This window comes from Astatotilapia calliptera, chromosome 3, assembly GCF_964374335.1.
Source record: "Astatotilapia calliptera chromosome 3, fAstCal68.1, whole genome shotgun sequence".
Taxonomy (NCBI): domain Eukaryota; kingdom Metazoa; phylum Chordata; class Actinopteri; order Cichliformes; family Cichlidae; genus Astatotilapia; species Astatotilapia calliptera.
In genome coordinates this window covers 13,560,065-13,577,177 of record NC_137424.1, presented here as the reverse complement: position 1 = coordinate 13,577,177, position 17,113 = coordinate 13,560,065, and the positions used below count along the sequence as shown (strand labels likewise).

General features: G+C 42.2%; 1 protein-coding gene and 2 long non-coding RNA genes across 3 annotated transcripts in view; 1 reads left to right on the top strand and 2 right to left on the bottom strand.

The window, feature by feature from the left end:
* The window catches only part of LOC145425217 (uncharacterized), a 300,454-nt gene extending 289,296 nt beyond the window's left edge, over positions 1 to 11,158 (top strand). The window contains exons 2-3 of the long non-coding RNA XR_013905885.1: positions 10,370 to 10,439; positions 10,648 to 11,158. This is a non-coding gene — a long non-coding RNA (uncharacterized LOC145425217). The remainder of the gene's footprint in view (positions 1 to 10,369; positions 10,440 to 10,647) is intronic.
* Positions 2,362 to 11,538, bottom strand: LOC113034063 (protein NLRC3-like). Its single transcript, XM_080298108.1, has 5 exons — positions 11,203 to 11,538; positions 9,309 to 9,385; positions 7,401 to 9,192; positions 5,716 to 5,892; positions 2,362 to 2,702 (listed from the first exon to the last, which is right to left on the bottom strand). Exons 1-5 carry the CDS (start codon positions 11,310 to 11,312, stop codon positions 2,507 to 2,509), a joined length of 2,352 nt encoding a protein of 783 aa, XP_080154234.1. The 5' UTR covers positions 11,313 to 11,538; the 3' UTR covers positions 2,362 to 2,506.
* A 1,786-nt stretch (positions 11,539 to 13,324) lies between these two features.
* Positions 13,325 to 14,217, bottom strand: LOC145425200 (uncharacterized). The gene is made up of 2 exons (XR_013905865.1): positions 14,090 to 14,217; positions 13,325 to 14,004 (listed from the first exon to the last, which is right to left on the bottom strand). It is a non-coding gene; the product is annotated as an uncharacterized LOC145425200 (long non-coding RNA).
* Between the last annotated feature and the right edge of the window lie 2,896 nt (positions 14,218 to 17,113).

Genomic DNA, 17,113 nt, shown 5'->3' with positions numbered 1-17,113 from the left:
CTGCCTGTGATACGTCCTCCCCCTTCCAGGAGACATGATTTATGTCTTGGTTTTGCACCAAGACAGTCTAAGGGGGGATTATCACTTGAGGATTTATAATAATGCACAGAGTCTACTTTCTTGGTCATGTTATTTGTGCTCCTTAGCTGTGTACTAGCTTGCTCATCGCCATTGTTTTGAATCAAAGGCAAGGTTGTTTCATTTCCACACAGTCCATTTACCTTCACGTTTACTTCTAAGCGATGAATTTTTGTCTCCAGTACTGCAATCTTCTGCAGGAGGCTGTGGTAGTCATCTGTGGAGAGGGAAGGCATCTTGGCTATTGAGGCTGCTCGGTGCTCAGACGCTGTAATCAGGCTTCAGCTGTGTCTAGGCCACAGACACACGGAGCGCTGAGGATAAGGTAACCATAAAATGTTGCTGTTTCTGTTAAGAACACTCTAGTCCTAATGATCTACAAGTGTCCAGAAGTTATCGCAGGTAAGCTCACATGAAAAAAAGGGAAAAAATCAGCATAAAAATCAATAAAAATCAATATAAGAAGCAAAGCATTCAAGAGCAAAGAGATGAAGCGTCCACACTCACAAAGGAACTTACATTTCTTTCTGGTAAAAATGGGGATTACGTTGAAAACAGGAAGTATTTTCCCCAATAAGCAGCCCTGGATTAGTAAATCACTCCAACATGTTCTCAGGCAGAAGAAGCTGTCTTGTTATGAGGGAGAGAAGAAAAAGACTGAGGCACAGAAACTTGTTGAAAGAGAGACAAAGCAGCTAAAATCAGGTGTAAAAGTAAAGCAGAGGATGAGCTGAATAAAGGACACTCAAGGCTGGCTTGGAAAGGAATGAAGTCCATGGTGGGGATGCAGAACAAGGAGCAAAGATGAATGTGATGCTGAATCAGCAGAAGACTTGGACTCATTTGATTCCAGCTTTGATATCATTGATTTCAATGAAGATCTTTGTGATTGTAGCAAAGGGCTGGTAGCTCTGAGAGTCCCACTGATGAGGTGTTTGTGTGGAAATCTCTTAGTGGGATCAAAGAGAGAAAAAGCCCTGGTCCTGATGCTGTGGGAGGGAAATGATTGAAGTGTGCTGTGAGGAACTGACTGGGAGGTTTTCACACATTTTCCAGTCCTCCTTGGAACAACAGGAAGTTCCCAGCATATGGAAACAAAGGTTAAGTGTCCTATGGCACTCAGTGATGATGGTGCTGTGGCCCCACCACCTCCACCTCTTTGTAAAGGACCTAACTGCATTCTGAAGCTTCAAATGGAACTAAGACTTCCTCCACTAGGTGGCAGTGTCTGATGAGAAAGTGTTAGTGGAGCTGGCCTGGAGTCAGAAACCGGAAGATGCAAGATTTGGGTTGAAATGGGTAAAAGTGGTTCGCACTAGTGCCTTAAAGCAAGAAGGTTGTAGATTGAAGCTTGTTGGCCTTTCTGTGGAGGTTGGATGTTCTCCCACAGTCCAATGAAATGCTGCTTAGGTTCATTGGTGCTTCTAAATTGGCTGTAGGTGTGGATGTGAGAGAGTGCTTCTCTGTCTCTCTCTGTTGGCCCTGTGATGGACTGCTCACCTGTGCAGGTGGACCACGCCTCTTGCCCTATGACAGCTAGGGCACAGGCTGCAGCCCTGTGAGCCTAAGCTGAATAAACAGTTAGCAAAAATGATCCATAGATGGCCTGAAATCCCCCACTTAGCAGTTTGGTAGATAGCTATGACATGCTAATCCCATCCAGCAGCTGTATTCTACCTGTAAGCTGATCCCTGCTGAGCCAAAGCACTTTTTCATATACAAATTACAACCTTTAATAGAAACCTATTGGTCAGCATCTTATTAGCCTGCTGTTAGCTTCATTCCACAGAAAACTGAGAGAAACTAACAGAGTTGATAAAGAATAAAGAGAAATGTGCTGATTTAAAGACTTTGAAGTGCCTCAGATGATCTCTGTCCACTTCTGTCCACTCATTCATTCATGTAAGCTTTCTAATGCAGCTTTGATCTTCACAGTCTGCTTCATGAAATTCATTCTAACCCTGAATGTCAGAGTGTTCCTCCTTCTCTTTCCCATCATTCATGCTGGCAGTGGAGGAGATTTGGATGTTGGACTGTGTTTTGGATGATGTGTGTATGTTTGTGTTGGACTGCTGTCTGCAAAGCAAACGCACATTTTGCTTTGGATTTCAGTGTCAGACAGACTTTAAGGTGAAATGAAGAGTTTTAGAGCGCCTTGAGGCGACTTATGTTGTGATTTGGCGCTATATAAATAAAATTGAATTTAATTGAATTGAGAGTTTCACAGTGAATTATCCAGTGGAGGATTTTTCTTCTTCTTTGAAGGTTTGAAATGTGAACATTGTTCTGCTGCAGTCAATGGACTAAACCAGAGAAGAAGAAAACAGACTTTACCATGAAGATCCTCAGTGTGGATCAGTATAATATCAGCCTGATGTCTGCAGTTTAGTGTCAGCACAACTTTCACATCATATTCATCTCAGCACAACTAAAACATGCTGACTGACCTCAGAGTTTCAAGTCCACATCCTGGACTCTCCAGGAAACCACACAGATGCTTCAGTCCTGAATCCTGCAGCTTGCAGTTGGAGCTCAGGTCCAGCTCTCTCAGATGGGAGGGGTTGGACTTCAGTGCTGCTGCCAGATAATCACAGCTGATCTCTGACAAACCACAGCGCTCCAATCTGTATAAAGAATGAAAGATGTAAGTTTATTAGACAAAGTGTGAGCTTGAAATCATTCAGTGTTTCATCATCTGTTCAGAGCTGAAGAAGGTTCAGAATGTAGAAGTTTAGAAAATGGAAACTCCAAACAGCTGAAGCCAACAGGAAGCAGCTTCAAACAAACACAACAAGAGAAAAAACTGTGAATGTTTCACATTAAAGTCGTACATTTATCATAAAAACAGGACAAAGACTTGAAAAAGTCGTGTTTTTCCTTCCAGGAACCACGAGGCTTCACTTTTAAAGGTGAAGTGTGAAAGAAATGGACATATTTGAAGTCCAACACCTTTTTCCAGTCACATTATTAAAGCAGACAAACTACAAGCTCATTTTCATTCCAACAAGTCATCTTCTGACCTGGACTAACAACACTGGTCTCTATGTGCAGCTGGGTGTGAGACCAGTGCTCAGGGAGCATTTACAAAGTGCAACACTGAAAGAACATCACACACTCATTTGCTTCCATCATCCAACCTGAAGAGGAAACAGAGACACCTCCCCTTCAAAGTAAAAGCTGCTCCTTTTGGACACAGTATCAAAGAAAGTCTACAGTATAACATAGAAAAGACAGAACAAAGTTTTGGTTGTATTTAAATTGTTCAGAAATGAAACTACACTAAGCTCAATTATGTGACAGACATTTCATCCCATGTCAGTTTGGCCTCATCCTGGGCCGGATTATCCAGCACACACTCTGACCACAGGCCCAGGGGCCACGCACAGCTGGGCTCCATCCAAGAGACAGGAAACAAACCAACACAATAATAAAAAGCACCATGTGATCTTCTTACATCTTCAAGACAAACATAGTAAAAACATGAGCATATTTGTTTCCTGATAAAATGATGTGACAGGTAGAACAGAGTAAAGTGGTGGTGTTACAGCCTTTCTCCCCTCTGCTGCCGAGGCTGTTAGTCTCTCCCAAACTCAGGTACAGGACTTCCAAATGAATGAAAGCAGCAGAAGTGGCTTTACAAATGAAAGAGGGAGAGGAGAAGAAGAGGAGAGGGAGGCCACCCTGACCATCACTCCAGCTGAAAACATCACACTTCCATTAAAGTTGGTGCGAAAATGTTGAGCAGGATGAGCTGCTGGCTAATCTGGAGGCTGTAGCAGCAGCTCACAGTCACAGTGGATTTCCACTCATGAAAAAGCTCTGGCTGCTTCATTTCTCATCTCATATCAGAGACTTTAAAGCTTCACTGAAGCTGTACTGTGATGCTTCCATATTCCAGTGAGGCCTCCATAATGATTTCAGCTGTTCTGTATGTAACCCATGGTAATTTTATTGCCAATTGTATTCTGTTTTTATTTTAATTTGAAGTTTTACTGTTTTGTTAAATGCTGATTTTTTTTCATGTACCGTGAATGCACCATAGCGCGTTCGTGGTGACTTTCTTTCACTGCATCCGCCTGCACGGAGCTAGATGCGCAAAGCTGTGTGGATATTCAGTCTTGTAACGTGTTGCGCTACGGAATTAATGTTTTCTATGAAGAATATCCTGGTGAGTCTCACAGTTGCAGTTTAAGTTGTGATTCATAGTCTAGTTTCTGGGCATAAAACCAGTCAGGATACTTGTCGGAAATGTGATATTTGTCTTAGAACCTGCTAACTATTGCTTAGCTGTGTTAGCCTGTGGAAAGTATGCTAGCATACCCACATGTGCTCCCTGGGCTAATGCGCTTACATGTGAAGTTTTAGCTAACACACCACGAAGACACTTTTCATGCTTCATGATTTGCATTGAAATGTATTTTTGTTGTTGATAAATTGTTATTGGCCAATAAGAACTGTATAGATGTGTGAGGGGGAAAAAAAGGGATAACACTAGAGAAACACGTTTTATTTTACAAGTGAGTGATTGCACTGCAAGTTGTGTGCAGGCTGTTTTTTTTTTTACGTGGTAGGAATCTGCTGCAAGGACCGAGCGGTGCCATCTAAGGACTGGATGCCACTGGAGGTGCCTAGAAAGGACGTTCTCAATCTGAAGGCCACCTGTTTCCTTGGAGGGTGGTAGGATACAACGATTTGCAATTTTTTTTTGGATTAACGTTTTTTCTGAAATCTCAGGACACTTTATGTTGTTACTTTTTTTCTTTTTTTGGGTCAGATCTGATTCTACTAACACAAAAAACTGATGCATCAATTAACACTTACTAAGACCACTGATTACTAAGTGCACTGAACTGAAATGGACAGCCTACCTGATACATTTATGGAGACTTTAAGTGATATATTGTACATTGTTGAGATTTACATGGTTGAAATGGTCTAAATGTTTTGTTCATGTCTATGTTTTGGAGCATTTAAATGTTGAATACACTCAAATCACTTTTCTCCCTTTAAGTTGTTGTCAGTGTCTCATTCTGAGTGGAGGGATATTCCTTCTTTAAGTTGAGTTACCACTGCCAGTCTCCTCCTAACTGAACCCAACGGGAGTAGATTCTCAAATATTGTTTTTTTCCTTGACTTTGTATGACAGATTACTGTGGATTTGACTGATTTTGGACTACTCAGTTAAAAAGGGTGACATGTACACACACTGTGTGCCCTGTATGGCTCAAAGTCTCTGCAGCCTGTTTTTATCTGCTATCATCAGATCTTCATCATCCTCATTCACATCCCTCACACACTCTACAGCCTCATCAGCACTGACTTCATCTTCACTGACTGATGGAGCACAACATGAACCTGTGGAGGCTGAAACACTGTCCTGTCAAACATCTCCCCGTCACCACTCCACTTCTGTCAGCCTTTAAATGAACCCTGCTCAAGTCGGTCACTTCTGTTTGGAGCCAAAAGGAAAAACTGTTGTTCAGTCGTTTGGAAAGACAACATTTCTGAAAGCACTCAAACTTCTTCACATTTGTCTTCAGACACATCCTGAACATTTAGGAACTAAAGAAAGTTTCAAACATCAATCAAAGACCTGAAATATAGAAAAACTACAACAGCCGCAGTCAGTGAACTCACCTCAGAGTCTCCAGTCGACAGTTTGGACTCTCCAGTCCAGCACACAGAAGCTTCATCCCTGAATCCTGCAGGTTGAAGTTGTAACTCATGTCCAACAGTGTCAGATGGGAGGGGTTGGACTTCAGAGCTGAGGCCACAACTTCACAGTGAGACTCTTTGAGTCCACACTGAGTCAGTCTGTGATGATAGAAAATATAAAATGTGTTATTATAAAAGCAGAAAATCTGCATTATAAACACAGACTGAATGTATATGAAGACAAAACAGAGTGAGGTCATAATCTGATGAATCTGCTCTTCACATCTGTGCTTCAGCTCCTCTTACTGTGTTTGACATGACACAACGATTGAGTCTCTCTCAGACCTGCAGACTTTTAATGAGAATCTTTGTTTGGCTTTAATCTGCAGATGAAGGAGGAAGATGGTGTCACATTTAGGCTTCCATAATGTCCACAGCCTGTCACTGAGATCTGATCCAGAGTCAGAGTGAAGACACACATTTGGACTGTTTCCTGTTTTGACTCCAGAACATTTTGAATGAGTTCAGCTCAGTGAAGAGTTCCAGCTGGAAAGATGATCTCTGTTTGCTACCTGCTGTCAGGTACGACTGTTCACGTCCACACGCAGGAAAAACCTGCTGACTGTTACCAAACGGAGCAGAAATCTCATCACTGGACAATAATGATGAATGAACTCAGAGCTGCTGATATCAGATCTGATTTCAGGGGAACTAAACACAGAAATGATTGGCTCATTTGAGCTTTCTGAGCCATTATCTGCTGCTGTGTCGCTAGTTGGCAGAAAATGATTTGTATTCCTGTTCAGGGCTTCAGTGTTTATGAGTCCAGATCCAGGTGACAGCAAGTCAAAATGATGTTACCTGTCTGTGTCCAGCAGCAGCCTGTATTCACTTTGAATATTGTTATAACCTGACATGGATCAGTTTGTCTTTGATTGGATTGTAAATGTCACTGTTTCCATTGGACCTGAGTGACGTACAAAGACAGAGAGGGAGAGAAAGGAGAGAGAGGATGGAGACAGCAAAGAGAGCAAACACAAACAGGTGAGAGTGGACAGGTGACCAAGGTCAGCAACCAATCAGAGAGCTTCTGTTTGACCCACAGTCACTGATGATGACTGCACATAACCAAGCAGTGTGTTACTCTGATATCAAATATGGATCCTGCTCTTATAATAATGATCATCAGATGATATTATTGTGTTATTTTGTAGCTGAATACGATGTTTGTGTGATTATCAGTGAAAGAAGCAGTGAGGAGGATGGAGAGAGAGAGAGGACAGAGGGTGAAGTTAGAAACACTAAAAGGATTTTTCATGGATTTCATGGATGATTTGAGTGATTTCCAGCAGGACACTTAAACATGTCAGTGGACGTCCTAAAGAACATATTCACTGATATGAAACGTGTCATTGAACAGGATTAATATCAGTGGAAACATGGTGGAAACAGCTGTGACTGCATGGATGTGACACACTTCAAATCTGTTCTCCACTCTTGGATTTGGGATCCATGGAGCTGCTGCTGAGTCTGTACAATAAAGGAATGGTGTGGAAGGTTGCAGCGTACGGACACAAACACTTTGTGGTTACAATCTGATTTTATTTTCTACATTAAACTACTAACCTACACTGATCAATGATGTTAGTGATCACATCTGGACTCACCCAGCCTTTCTGCAGTTCCTCACAGCTGGAATCAGTCTCTGTCGTCCCCGCTCTGATGTGTTGTACTTCTGCAAGTCAAACTCATCCAGGACCTCCTCTGACATCTGCAGCATGAAGGCCAGAGCTGAGCACTGGATCTCAGAGAGTTCCTTCTCTGATCTGTTCCCTGACTTCAGGAACTCTTGGATCTCCTGATGTACTGAGAGGTGGTTCATCTCCATCAGACAGTGGAAGATGTTGATGCTTCTGTCAGGAGAGATTCCATAACTGTTCATCCACTTCAGGTTTTTGATGACTCTCTGGATGGTTCCTGGACTGATCTCTGTCTGACCCAGCAGACCTACTAATAGTCTCTGGTTGGACTCCAGACAGAGGCCATGAAGGAAGCGAACAAACAGGTCCAGGTGGCCATTTTTACTCTGGAGGGATTTCTCCATGGCTCGTTTAAGGAAATCATCCAGAGAGGACTCGTTGTATTTTTGTCCCAAGAAGTTCTTCGGCACCTTTGTCTTCCTGTTGGTGTGACAGTGGAACATGTAGACAGCAGCCAGAAACTCCTGAATGCTCAGATGAACAAAGCAGTAGACTGGTTTCTGGAAGATCACACACTCTCTTTTGAAGATCTCTGTACAAACTCCTGAGTACACCGAGGCCTCTGTCACATCCAGACCACACTGCTCCAGGTCTTCTTGGTAGAACATGATGTTTCCTTTCTCCAGATGTTCAAATGCCATCCTCCCCAGCTTCAGAAGAACTTCCCTGTCAGCCTCCGTCAGCTCCTGTGGACTCGTCTCACGTCCCTCATGGTACTTGTTCTTCTTCCTCTTTGTCTGAACCAGCAGGAAGTGTGAGTACATGTCAGTCAGGGTCTTGGGCAGCTCTCCTCTCTGCTCTGTAGTAAACATGTGCTCCAGAACTGTAGCAGTGATCCAGCAGAAGACTGGGATTCTACACATGATGTGGAGGCTCCTGGATGTCTTGATGTGGGAGATGATTCTGCTGGACAGCTCTTCATCACTGAATCTCCTCCTGAAGTACTCCTCCTTCTGGGTGTCAGTGAAGCCTCGTACTTCTGTTAGCCTGTCAACACATGTAGGAGGGATCTGATTGGCTGCTGCAGGTCGGGAAGTTATCCAGATGAGAGCCGAGGGAAGCAGATTCCCCTGGATGAGGTTTGTCAGCAGCTGGCTGACTGATGACTTCTGTGTGACATCAGACAGCAGCTTCCTGTTGGTGAAATCCAATGAAAGTCTGCTTTCATCCAGGCCGTCAAAGATGAACAAAAGCTGAGAGACAGCCAGATTCTCTGCTGTGACCTTCTGTAATGTTGGATGGAAAACATGGAGCAGCTCCAGAAGACTGTACTGCTCATCTCTGATCAGGTTCAGCTCCCTGAATGAAAGCAGAACCACCACACTGACATGTTGGTTCTCCAAGCCCTCTGCCCAGTCCAGAGTGAACTTCTGCACTGAGAAGGTTTTTCCAACACCAGCCACGCCGTTGGTCAGAACCACTCTGATGGGTCTCTGTTGGTCAGGTAAGGCTTTAAAGATGTCCTGGCACCTGATTGGAGCGTCATGGAGGGCGTCCATCTTGGAAGCTGTCTCCAGCTGCCTCACCTCATGTTGGGTATGAACCTCTTCACTCTGTCCCTCTGTGATGTAGAGCTCAGTGTAGATGGTGTTGAGGAGGGTTCTACTTCCTGTTTCATCACTTCCTTCAGTCACACGTTCACATCTCCTCCTCAGACTGATCTTATGTTCATCTAAAACCTCCTGCAGACCAACATCTGCTGAAAGAAAGAAAAACAATGAGACTAAAGAGAAAGAAAACTCTTCAATGTCTGAACAACACAAGAAGTCCAGTTTTCAGAAATGAGTCCATCAGCAGACAGATGTTCAGTCTTACTTTGTACACAGCTGCTCTGACTGGCTGTCTGCAGTCCAGCTCTGCTTCTGGATCTTTCTCCACACTGTGCAGAAGCTCTGATGGTGACACAGAAAAGTCAAAGTGGAGATACTTCTGTCCACCTTTGATTAGACTCATTATAAAAAGGAAAACAAAGTTTTAACACAGTCATGTTTCCTGTTCACTGACTTACATTTATTCCATGGACACTCACTCTAACCTGAACCACAGCTACAACCCAACATTGTTGAGGCCTCATCTCCTCCTTTCCTGACTGTAGAGGTTAAATATGCAACAACCAACAAATTAAAGAATTTGGTTCATTTCAAAGAAATTCACACGGTGACCAAGTAAAGTAACTGTAGTAAAGGAGACAACATCCCGTTGATGGTGGGATTATTTGAAAGATTTGCTTTAGTCACGTCACCAAATGCAGTTGAACCACCCGTGGATCCATGTTTGACCATTCTACCACTCTGAGCTCTGCTTTTGAATCATTTTATTATTATCATCATTCATTTATTCATTCTTTGGAGGGGGGCTATTTCCTAATGCCGCCCTAATAAGCTGATGTTCAAGGGGAAATATAACAGAAACTCTTTCAGTGTTATTCATTAATAAATTAACAGATAAACTGTGAAGAAGAAACAAACTGAGATTTAAAGGAGAGAGTGAGAAACTTGATCATCCATCCTCATAATACATGTTTCTCAGTATCTGCTGTGACCATACTGCAGTAATAACTACAAGTCTACATTTCTGTGACTGTTGATCAATCACAGCAGGAATCTGAGCTCATCTCTGCACACAGAGCAGCTTCAGCTCTGGGATAAACTGCTCGCTTCACGTCCTTCTCAGCTCACAGACACTCATCCTGATATTTTCCTTTAACATTTGATGGTATAATTCATCTGAGTTCACACTTTATCTGCATGAATACAGAAAAACAGACCCAAACACCAGAAACCATCAGTTTCACCATGTAGAATATATTGTTGTTTCCTTGCTTTTAATTCAGAGAAAAACTCTGATTTTGATTTTCTCTGTTCTCTTTGCCACAGCCCATCCCAGCAGCAGCTGAAGCAGCTGACTGTCACAACACTGAATAACACTTTAGGAGGAATTTCAGAGGTCAGTAAAGCTCCAGTTTCAACATCAGTTAATTAATCATAGTTCATCATAAATGTGAACCTGGCTGGCACACATGTTAATGTTAGCCATTTAAATATTATCAGTTAGCTGAGGCCACAAGAAGAAGAGGCCCTAGAAGAACAATGGATGATAAGATTAGATTTTCAAGCCTAGGCAGAGACGTGTTTTCCTTTACTGTCTCTTACAGAGGAGGGAGCAGATACCAGACGAGGTCACGGAGGTACGGGGAGGATTCGCAGCAGACAGCAAGACTGCCACGTCCATGCGAGAGAGCGATGGCTACGATAATCTCTGTTTTTGTCTCCCTATATAATGTTGTACAGCCCATGTGAGGGTCATCCTCTCTGTGAACCAGATGCTTGATTTCACACAGAGGTCCACCAACTGAATTTGATCAGTTATGGAACGATTTACCTCGACAGGCTCCTTCATTCGCTGCTTTTAAACCTCCTTTAAAGCACACTTTTACTCCCTGACCTTTGACCCAGTGTGACATGTTGACTCACTGCCTCAGACAGCTTAAAAATAGTCTTTTTGTTTTTTGGTGCTGCCTAAAAGAACCGTAAAATATCTGTCCTATATACAGTTATGTTCATATATTTTTGTGCTACATCAGGAAACTCAAAAACATAGTTTGTAATATTTTAATCCTTATTTTTAAAACTGTTTTTGTCATTTTTCTTCTCCCATTGCATCAAAAATCATTATTTACACTGAATAAATGAGTCAGCAGCTCTCTTACATTGTTGCTGCAGGTTCATTACTGAAGTTTGGAGGTTTATCATTGGACCAGTCACTCCTCACAGACACACAGCTGGATGCTGCAGATCCTGCTCCATCCTCTTCCTCCATCTTCTTGATGTCAGGGTGGAGTTAGTCTGAGAGGCAAACACACACACTCAGAGGTGCTGTTGTACTGGAAGCATCACACTGACGGGTTTCTAAAGTTCTCATTGATCATTTCATGGAGTTTCTGTGGTAAACACTGTCCTGTGACGTATGTGTTATGGTGAGGGTCATGAGGGCTAACCAGCCCCACTCCTTACTCCTCATATTTCAGCCTGAAGCACAAGAACAGCCTAAACCTAACCAGGAGGCTGTAACCTCAAAGGGACTTCATGGTTACAAATAAAGGTTCAATGAAATGAAGCAGATCATAAAAACATGAGTTCCAACTTTAAAAGAAGCATCCACACGATGACGGCACAGCAGAGGAGCACTTTCTCTAACACACTGATTCAGTTCCACTGAAACAAGGACACACACAGGAAGGCACACACACACAAGCCTTTATAAGAAACAACACAATCATCTGCGCTTGACTTGTCAATCCAAGTCCTTAGCCCATGAGCCCGCGGTATCAGACCACAGATATTCCCTTACTTTGAAAAAATAAAGACAGTTTTCAGAACAGACCTGATGTTTATGCTACAGCCTGTTTACCAATATAATCAATATCAGATATCAGAGCAACAGAAACCTCGGTGATCTGGGCCGTGTTTCAGGAAGCCGGTTTAGAAAACCCAGAGTGAAAAACGATACGCAGGGTTGAGTAACCCCGAACTGTCCAACTCGGAATATTCGGTTTCAGAAAGGCTGATAACAATTAGTTCAGTCAACGCGGAGTTGCTTTAACCCCAAGTGAAGCGCGCGGATGAGGATACATAAAGCCCTGATAAGCGGAGCACAGATTAAGCGAGTCACCATGGAGACGGAGGGAAAGAAGGCGTGGTCAATGTATTTTACAGCGCTTGAGGCCGAAATTCTGATGGCAGCATATGCCGATAACACGCAAATTCCGCGGAAAAAAGTAACACAGCCACAGCTGCAAAAGACAGGGAGCATGCATGGCAAAACATAGCCGACAGAGTCAATGCGTGAGTGTTAATTTAAACATTGATCTAGGGATTTCCACCCATTTAACACGTTATTTTATCATATGTTATTTTATTTGTTATTTTATACATTTTATTTTGTGATGTGATGTGAGCGCAGGTGCAACCCAACAGGCCCCAAACGTGCCTGGCAGCAAGTAAAAATGAAATGTAAAAATATAGTCCAAACAGGTAAGGTGTAATTGTATTATGAGCCATAGTGCTTGGTCTGTTTGTCCCATGTAAATCAATTGCAGTTAGAGGCTACATTAATTTTCTTTCTGTAAGCACTTATTGAAATTATCTGAGCACATTACAAGTACATATTTGCTTACTCTGTATGCTCAAATGTGGCCCGTTATAGCCAACAGAAAAAAAGCGGAGGCCTGAAAAACAGGTGGGGGTCCTCCACCACCACCACTCACAGAGGCTGAGGAGTTGGCCCTCAGCCAAAACAGTGGGCGCCCTGTGGCCGAAGGCATCTCTGCGGGGACATCCTCTGAGTCAATAACCCCGCAAGACACAAGTGCCTACATAGGGGGTAAATTCAAAATAATACATGATGTGCATACATCCTTTCTTCACAGTCACCTTTGCAGTGCTGCTCATTCATTTGATAAACTCTTTACCATAATGGATTATTTTGTAGTGAAGTTATTTTCCGACTGATTTTGCCTTCCCTCAGTCTTGGTTGTCTTTGAGAGCATAATGACAATGAAGTGTAAGGTGATTGGTATGTTTGTTAATTGCCATTTGGTCCCTTGTAAGTTATAAGTGACCTGTATGAACCTCATATTCTATCAGTTGATGGTGGTGGTGTACTGCATCTGGTGCAGCCTCCTGTTGAGCCAGACCAACATGCAGTTGTGAGTAATACTCCACAGATTATATGAGTTTACAGTAGAACAGCAATGTTGTTAATTTCTTTACTACAGGAAAATAATGAAGAAACATTGACAGCTGTTACAGAGGAGGAAGCAACAGAGACACTTTATGAGGTTTACATCTTTTAATACTTTGTGTACAGGAAACACAGGCGACCAATAAAGCCAGTTGAACACAAAATCTGTTTATTCTTCTTTCAACATGTTGAGGTGATGGGTCAAAAGAAATGATTGTGACACATGGTGTCTCTGACTGCGCTTCCATCTTGTATGTCCGTGGGAGGGTCAGGATGTTCATGGTTTGGATCACTGCTGATGTTTGGTTCAGAAGGACAGTGTTCTCCTCTAATTGTGGCAATGTTGTGAAGAATCACACATGCCACAATAATGTCACATGCCCTTTCTGGGGTGACCCTGAGTCTTTGCAGGCACTGGAACCGGGCCTTAAGCATTCCGATAGTCATTTCAATTCTGGCTCTTGTCCTGCAATTAGCCAGATTATATCGCTGCTGTGGGCCCGGTTCAGGGTCAGAGTAAGGGGTAAGCAAATAGGGTAAACATGGATACCCCCTATCACCAAGCAAGTAGCCAGTGAACTCTCCTAAGACAGAAGGATACACTTCAGTTCAAATGTCCCTGAAGCAATTGGTCTTTATATATTTTAAAGTATTCTCAACTCACCATGTCCAAATTTTGTGTACATTCACGGAATATTTGTGAGTCATGGACAGAGCCTGGCCACTTGGCTTCCACATTTGTGATAATGTTGGCAGCATCACATATGATCTTCACAGTGCAGAGAACACAAATTAGCATCCATTACTATAATGAAATAATTTGTTAGTTTGAAATGCTACAGGGAACTATGTACCTGCACATTAATGCTGTGGAAAGACTTCCTGTTCACATAGTCTCCTTCATTTACTGAAGGAGCAATGATTGGAATGTGAGTGCCATCTGTACAGCCAATCACGCCTGGGAACCGTGAAAATAAATGTAGAATTTAAGTAGTAGTTCAAGTATCACCACATCATACATTACGTTTTGGTCACCTTGATACCTGCAGTTTTGTGGCATCCCTCTTTGATAAATCTTGTGGGTCTATGACCGGGGAACACAAACGAGTACAGGAGACGTTTCAGTGCAACTGTAACATTCCTGACTGCCCGACAGACGGTAGCCTTGGAAACGTGCTCAGCGTCACCAATATTATACAGAAAGCTCCCGTTTGCAAAAAACCGAAGTGCAATACAAATAATATGTAATGGACTGAGCGCATGTCCGCGATGTGTCACATGCGTAATATATGGCCTGAGGATGTTATTCAAATAAATTATAGATTGTGCTGAAAAACGGTAACGTTCGCACAGAAAATTCGCCTGACATTTCACCCACAGACACGAACAGCGTGGAATTATTTTATGTCATAAGAAGAAATATATTCATGTAAACACTCACCCGCCTCAGCTCCACCTTCCTCCTCCTGCTGCTCTGAACGGAGGCTCAATACTTTCACTTTCACTGCTGCTCCCTAAACACAGAGGATGCTGGGACTTGTAGTTGTTTCCTTCCGGTGAGGTCTTCCTCTTTGTTTGTTTGTGTTTGTGTTCAAGTTATTTCGATCATGTAAACATCAACAGAACACGTGAAGCCACACAGAGTTTGTGGGTAGGAGGGTTTGAGGGTTTGGGGAGGGGTCAGAGGGAAGAGGTCTCGGCAGTTGCAGGATCTCTAACATTAGAATCTAAAAATGTGTCTCATATAGGTGTTATTTTGGTACTTTACATGTTACACAGTTTCAACAACTCCTTATATGGTGCAAGTTACTCTTTTCTGTCTGGCTTCCTGTATTTATTAATATGCTTGTATATTTCTACACTAACTTCCTGTTTTTCAGTCTGGCTGAGCACTTAGTTTGTGAGTCAAAAGTGGCCTTGCTTTACAAACCTTCATTATTAAAGTACATAAAACAATATAATCAGAAAATAAGCACTAAGAATATATTAATTACATGACAGTTCTCCCGCTTTTCGTGTTTCCTAAGAAACACACATAATTCCTGATTTATCCCATTAAGTTTACCTGCATGTTAAAAGGCTAAAATATAACAAAAGAGATTATGCTAAACAAAATGAAACCTTTCAATTGCCCAACCCTATCTGTCCCCTCAACAGGTTGTATGTTTTCAATGTTTCCTTATTATTCCGTCATAATTTCTTCTATCCACAACAAATAAATCAAGCTCTAAGACAGCACCTGTGAAATGTCCTAAATCTACTTCCTACACCCCCTTTTTTACCCAGAATCCCAGTTTAAACCCACTTCTGAATTCCCTCAGTGCTCACTGTAAACTCCAATCAGGTACAAATACCTTTTCTGGTAAAAGGTCCTAGATTATTTTGTCAATCTTTGGAAACATCCTCTATAGAGTTAACCCGTTTCATCTTCAAAACTTAGTCCTGGTTTCTTTGCCCCCTTTAACGGGTAGAGCATATCCGGCCTGAATACTGTGTTTGGGCAATTTACATAACATAGAAATCCTGCAACTATTCCTAAAGTCCCTCTCATTACTCTTCATTACTTTTATGCTCACATTTAACCTGTGTCTAACGAGCTTTTAATTTCCTAAACGACACGTTTTCTGGAACTATGGTTCTCTGTGCTCTGTGCTTCTTTTTGGGTTCCCCTTTCTCTGGTTGGTTCCGTTCGGTCTGGGGCTTCCAGGATTCTCGCCACCAATGTGGTCGCTGTGGTCCTGAAATCTTCTCCTGTAAAGGATCCTATTCTAAAAATCCTTCTATCCTTTATATTAACTTTACTTAATCTTTAATTAATCTTAATTTACTTGATCTCAATGTTCTTTATGTGTGTGAGCAACACTTTTAATTTTATTAAACACACCCAGGGTAAGATATACACTGTTGTGAATTTTAGCACTACGGTTAGCATTTACAGGATATTGTTTTTGATTATATTATACAAAGGACCCTGTTTCTGCAAATGCCCTTTGTTTTAAACTTCATCCCCTCTTCTTGTGACCCCATGGCAACTTCCTTTGGCCTGCTAGTCTGGAAAATCCAACAGTTCATCTATATGTAAAGAAGGCACTTAAACTGGAACAGGCATAGCTGCATTGATCCTGCCGTGGGACAGTGCATTCCTCAGTGCAGCCTGCTAAAAATCACACACCCTTGATTATGTGCCTTTAGGTATATATGGTTAAACATTTCCTAATGCAAATAACTACATGTAGTATTCTACCATGTGCAAACTTATATCACTAAAGGATTCTAAATGTCTAGTGTTTAATGGACCTGTCAAAAGTATGTTGAGATTATAGAAGGCCCCTTTCAGAGCTAGGGGGAACTTCCTTATATGGTTGTAACTTGTAACTTGAAACTTGTTGACACACGAACCCTTCTGCCTATAAAAACCCTGCACAGAAGAATAAACTTTGAGTCAGTTTGGAATGACAATCTAGAACAGTCTCCGCATCTTCTTGTTCTTCCAAACTGCTCCCGGTACTCCGGCCGGTACCGTGATTAACCGTTGATCATGCTCGAAAATATTTTAATTTTGTTATATGTTAAAGGATGAACTCTGCTTATTGCTGTCCACGCCTCAGGAGGAAACCCGATCTATGGATGATAGAGATTTCCTTCATACACCAATCTTAATTTACTTGATCTCAATGTTCTTTAAGTGTGTGAGCAACACTTTTAATTTTATTAAACACACCCAGGGTCAGATATACACCATCACCATATCAGCATAAAAACAGACAGAGACGTTCCTCTTTCTGTCACATTCTTCCATACATGACAATTTGTTTCACCTTCCAGATGATTCCTGGGGACTTACAATTTCTTGACTCTTCTTCTGTCACTTGTTACTA

Excerpts from the sequence above, each read along its gene's own strand:
- LOC113034063 (XM_080298108.1), bottom strand. The coding sequence starts at position 11,312 with ATGGAGGAAGAGGATGGAGCAGGATCTGCAGCATCCAGCTGTGTGTCT. Across the intron at positions 9,386-11,202 it reads AATGAACCTGCAGCAACAAT|AGCTTCTGCACAGTGTGGAG; the intron begins GTAAGAGAGCTG and ends TGTCACCATCAG. Across the intron at positions 5,893-7,400 it reads AGGAACTGCAGAAAGGCTGG|ACTGACTCAGTGTGGACTCA; the intron begins GTGAGTCCAGAT and ends CTATCATCACAG.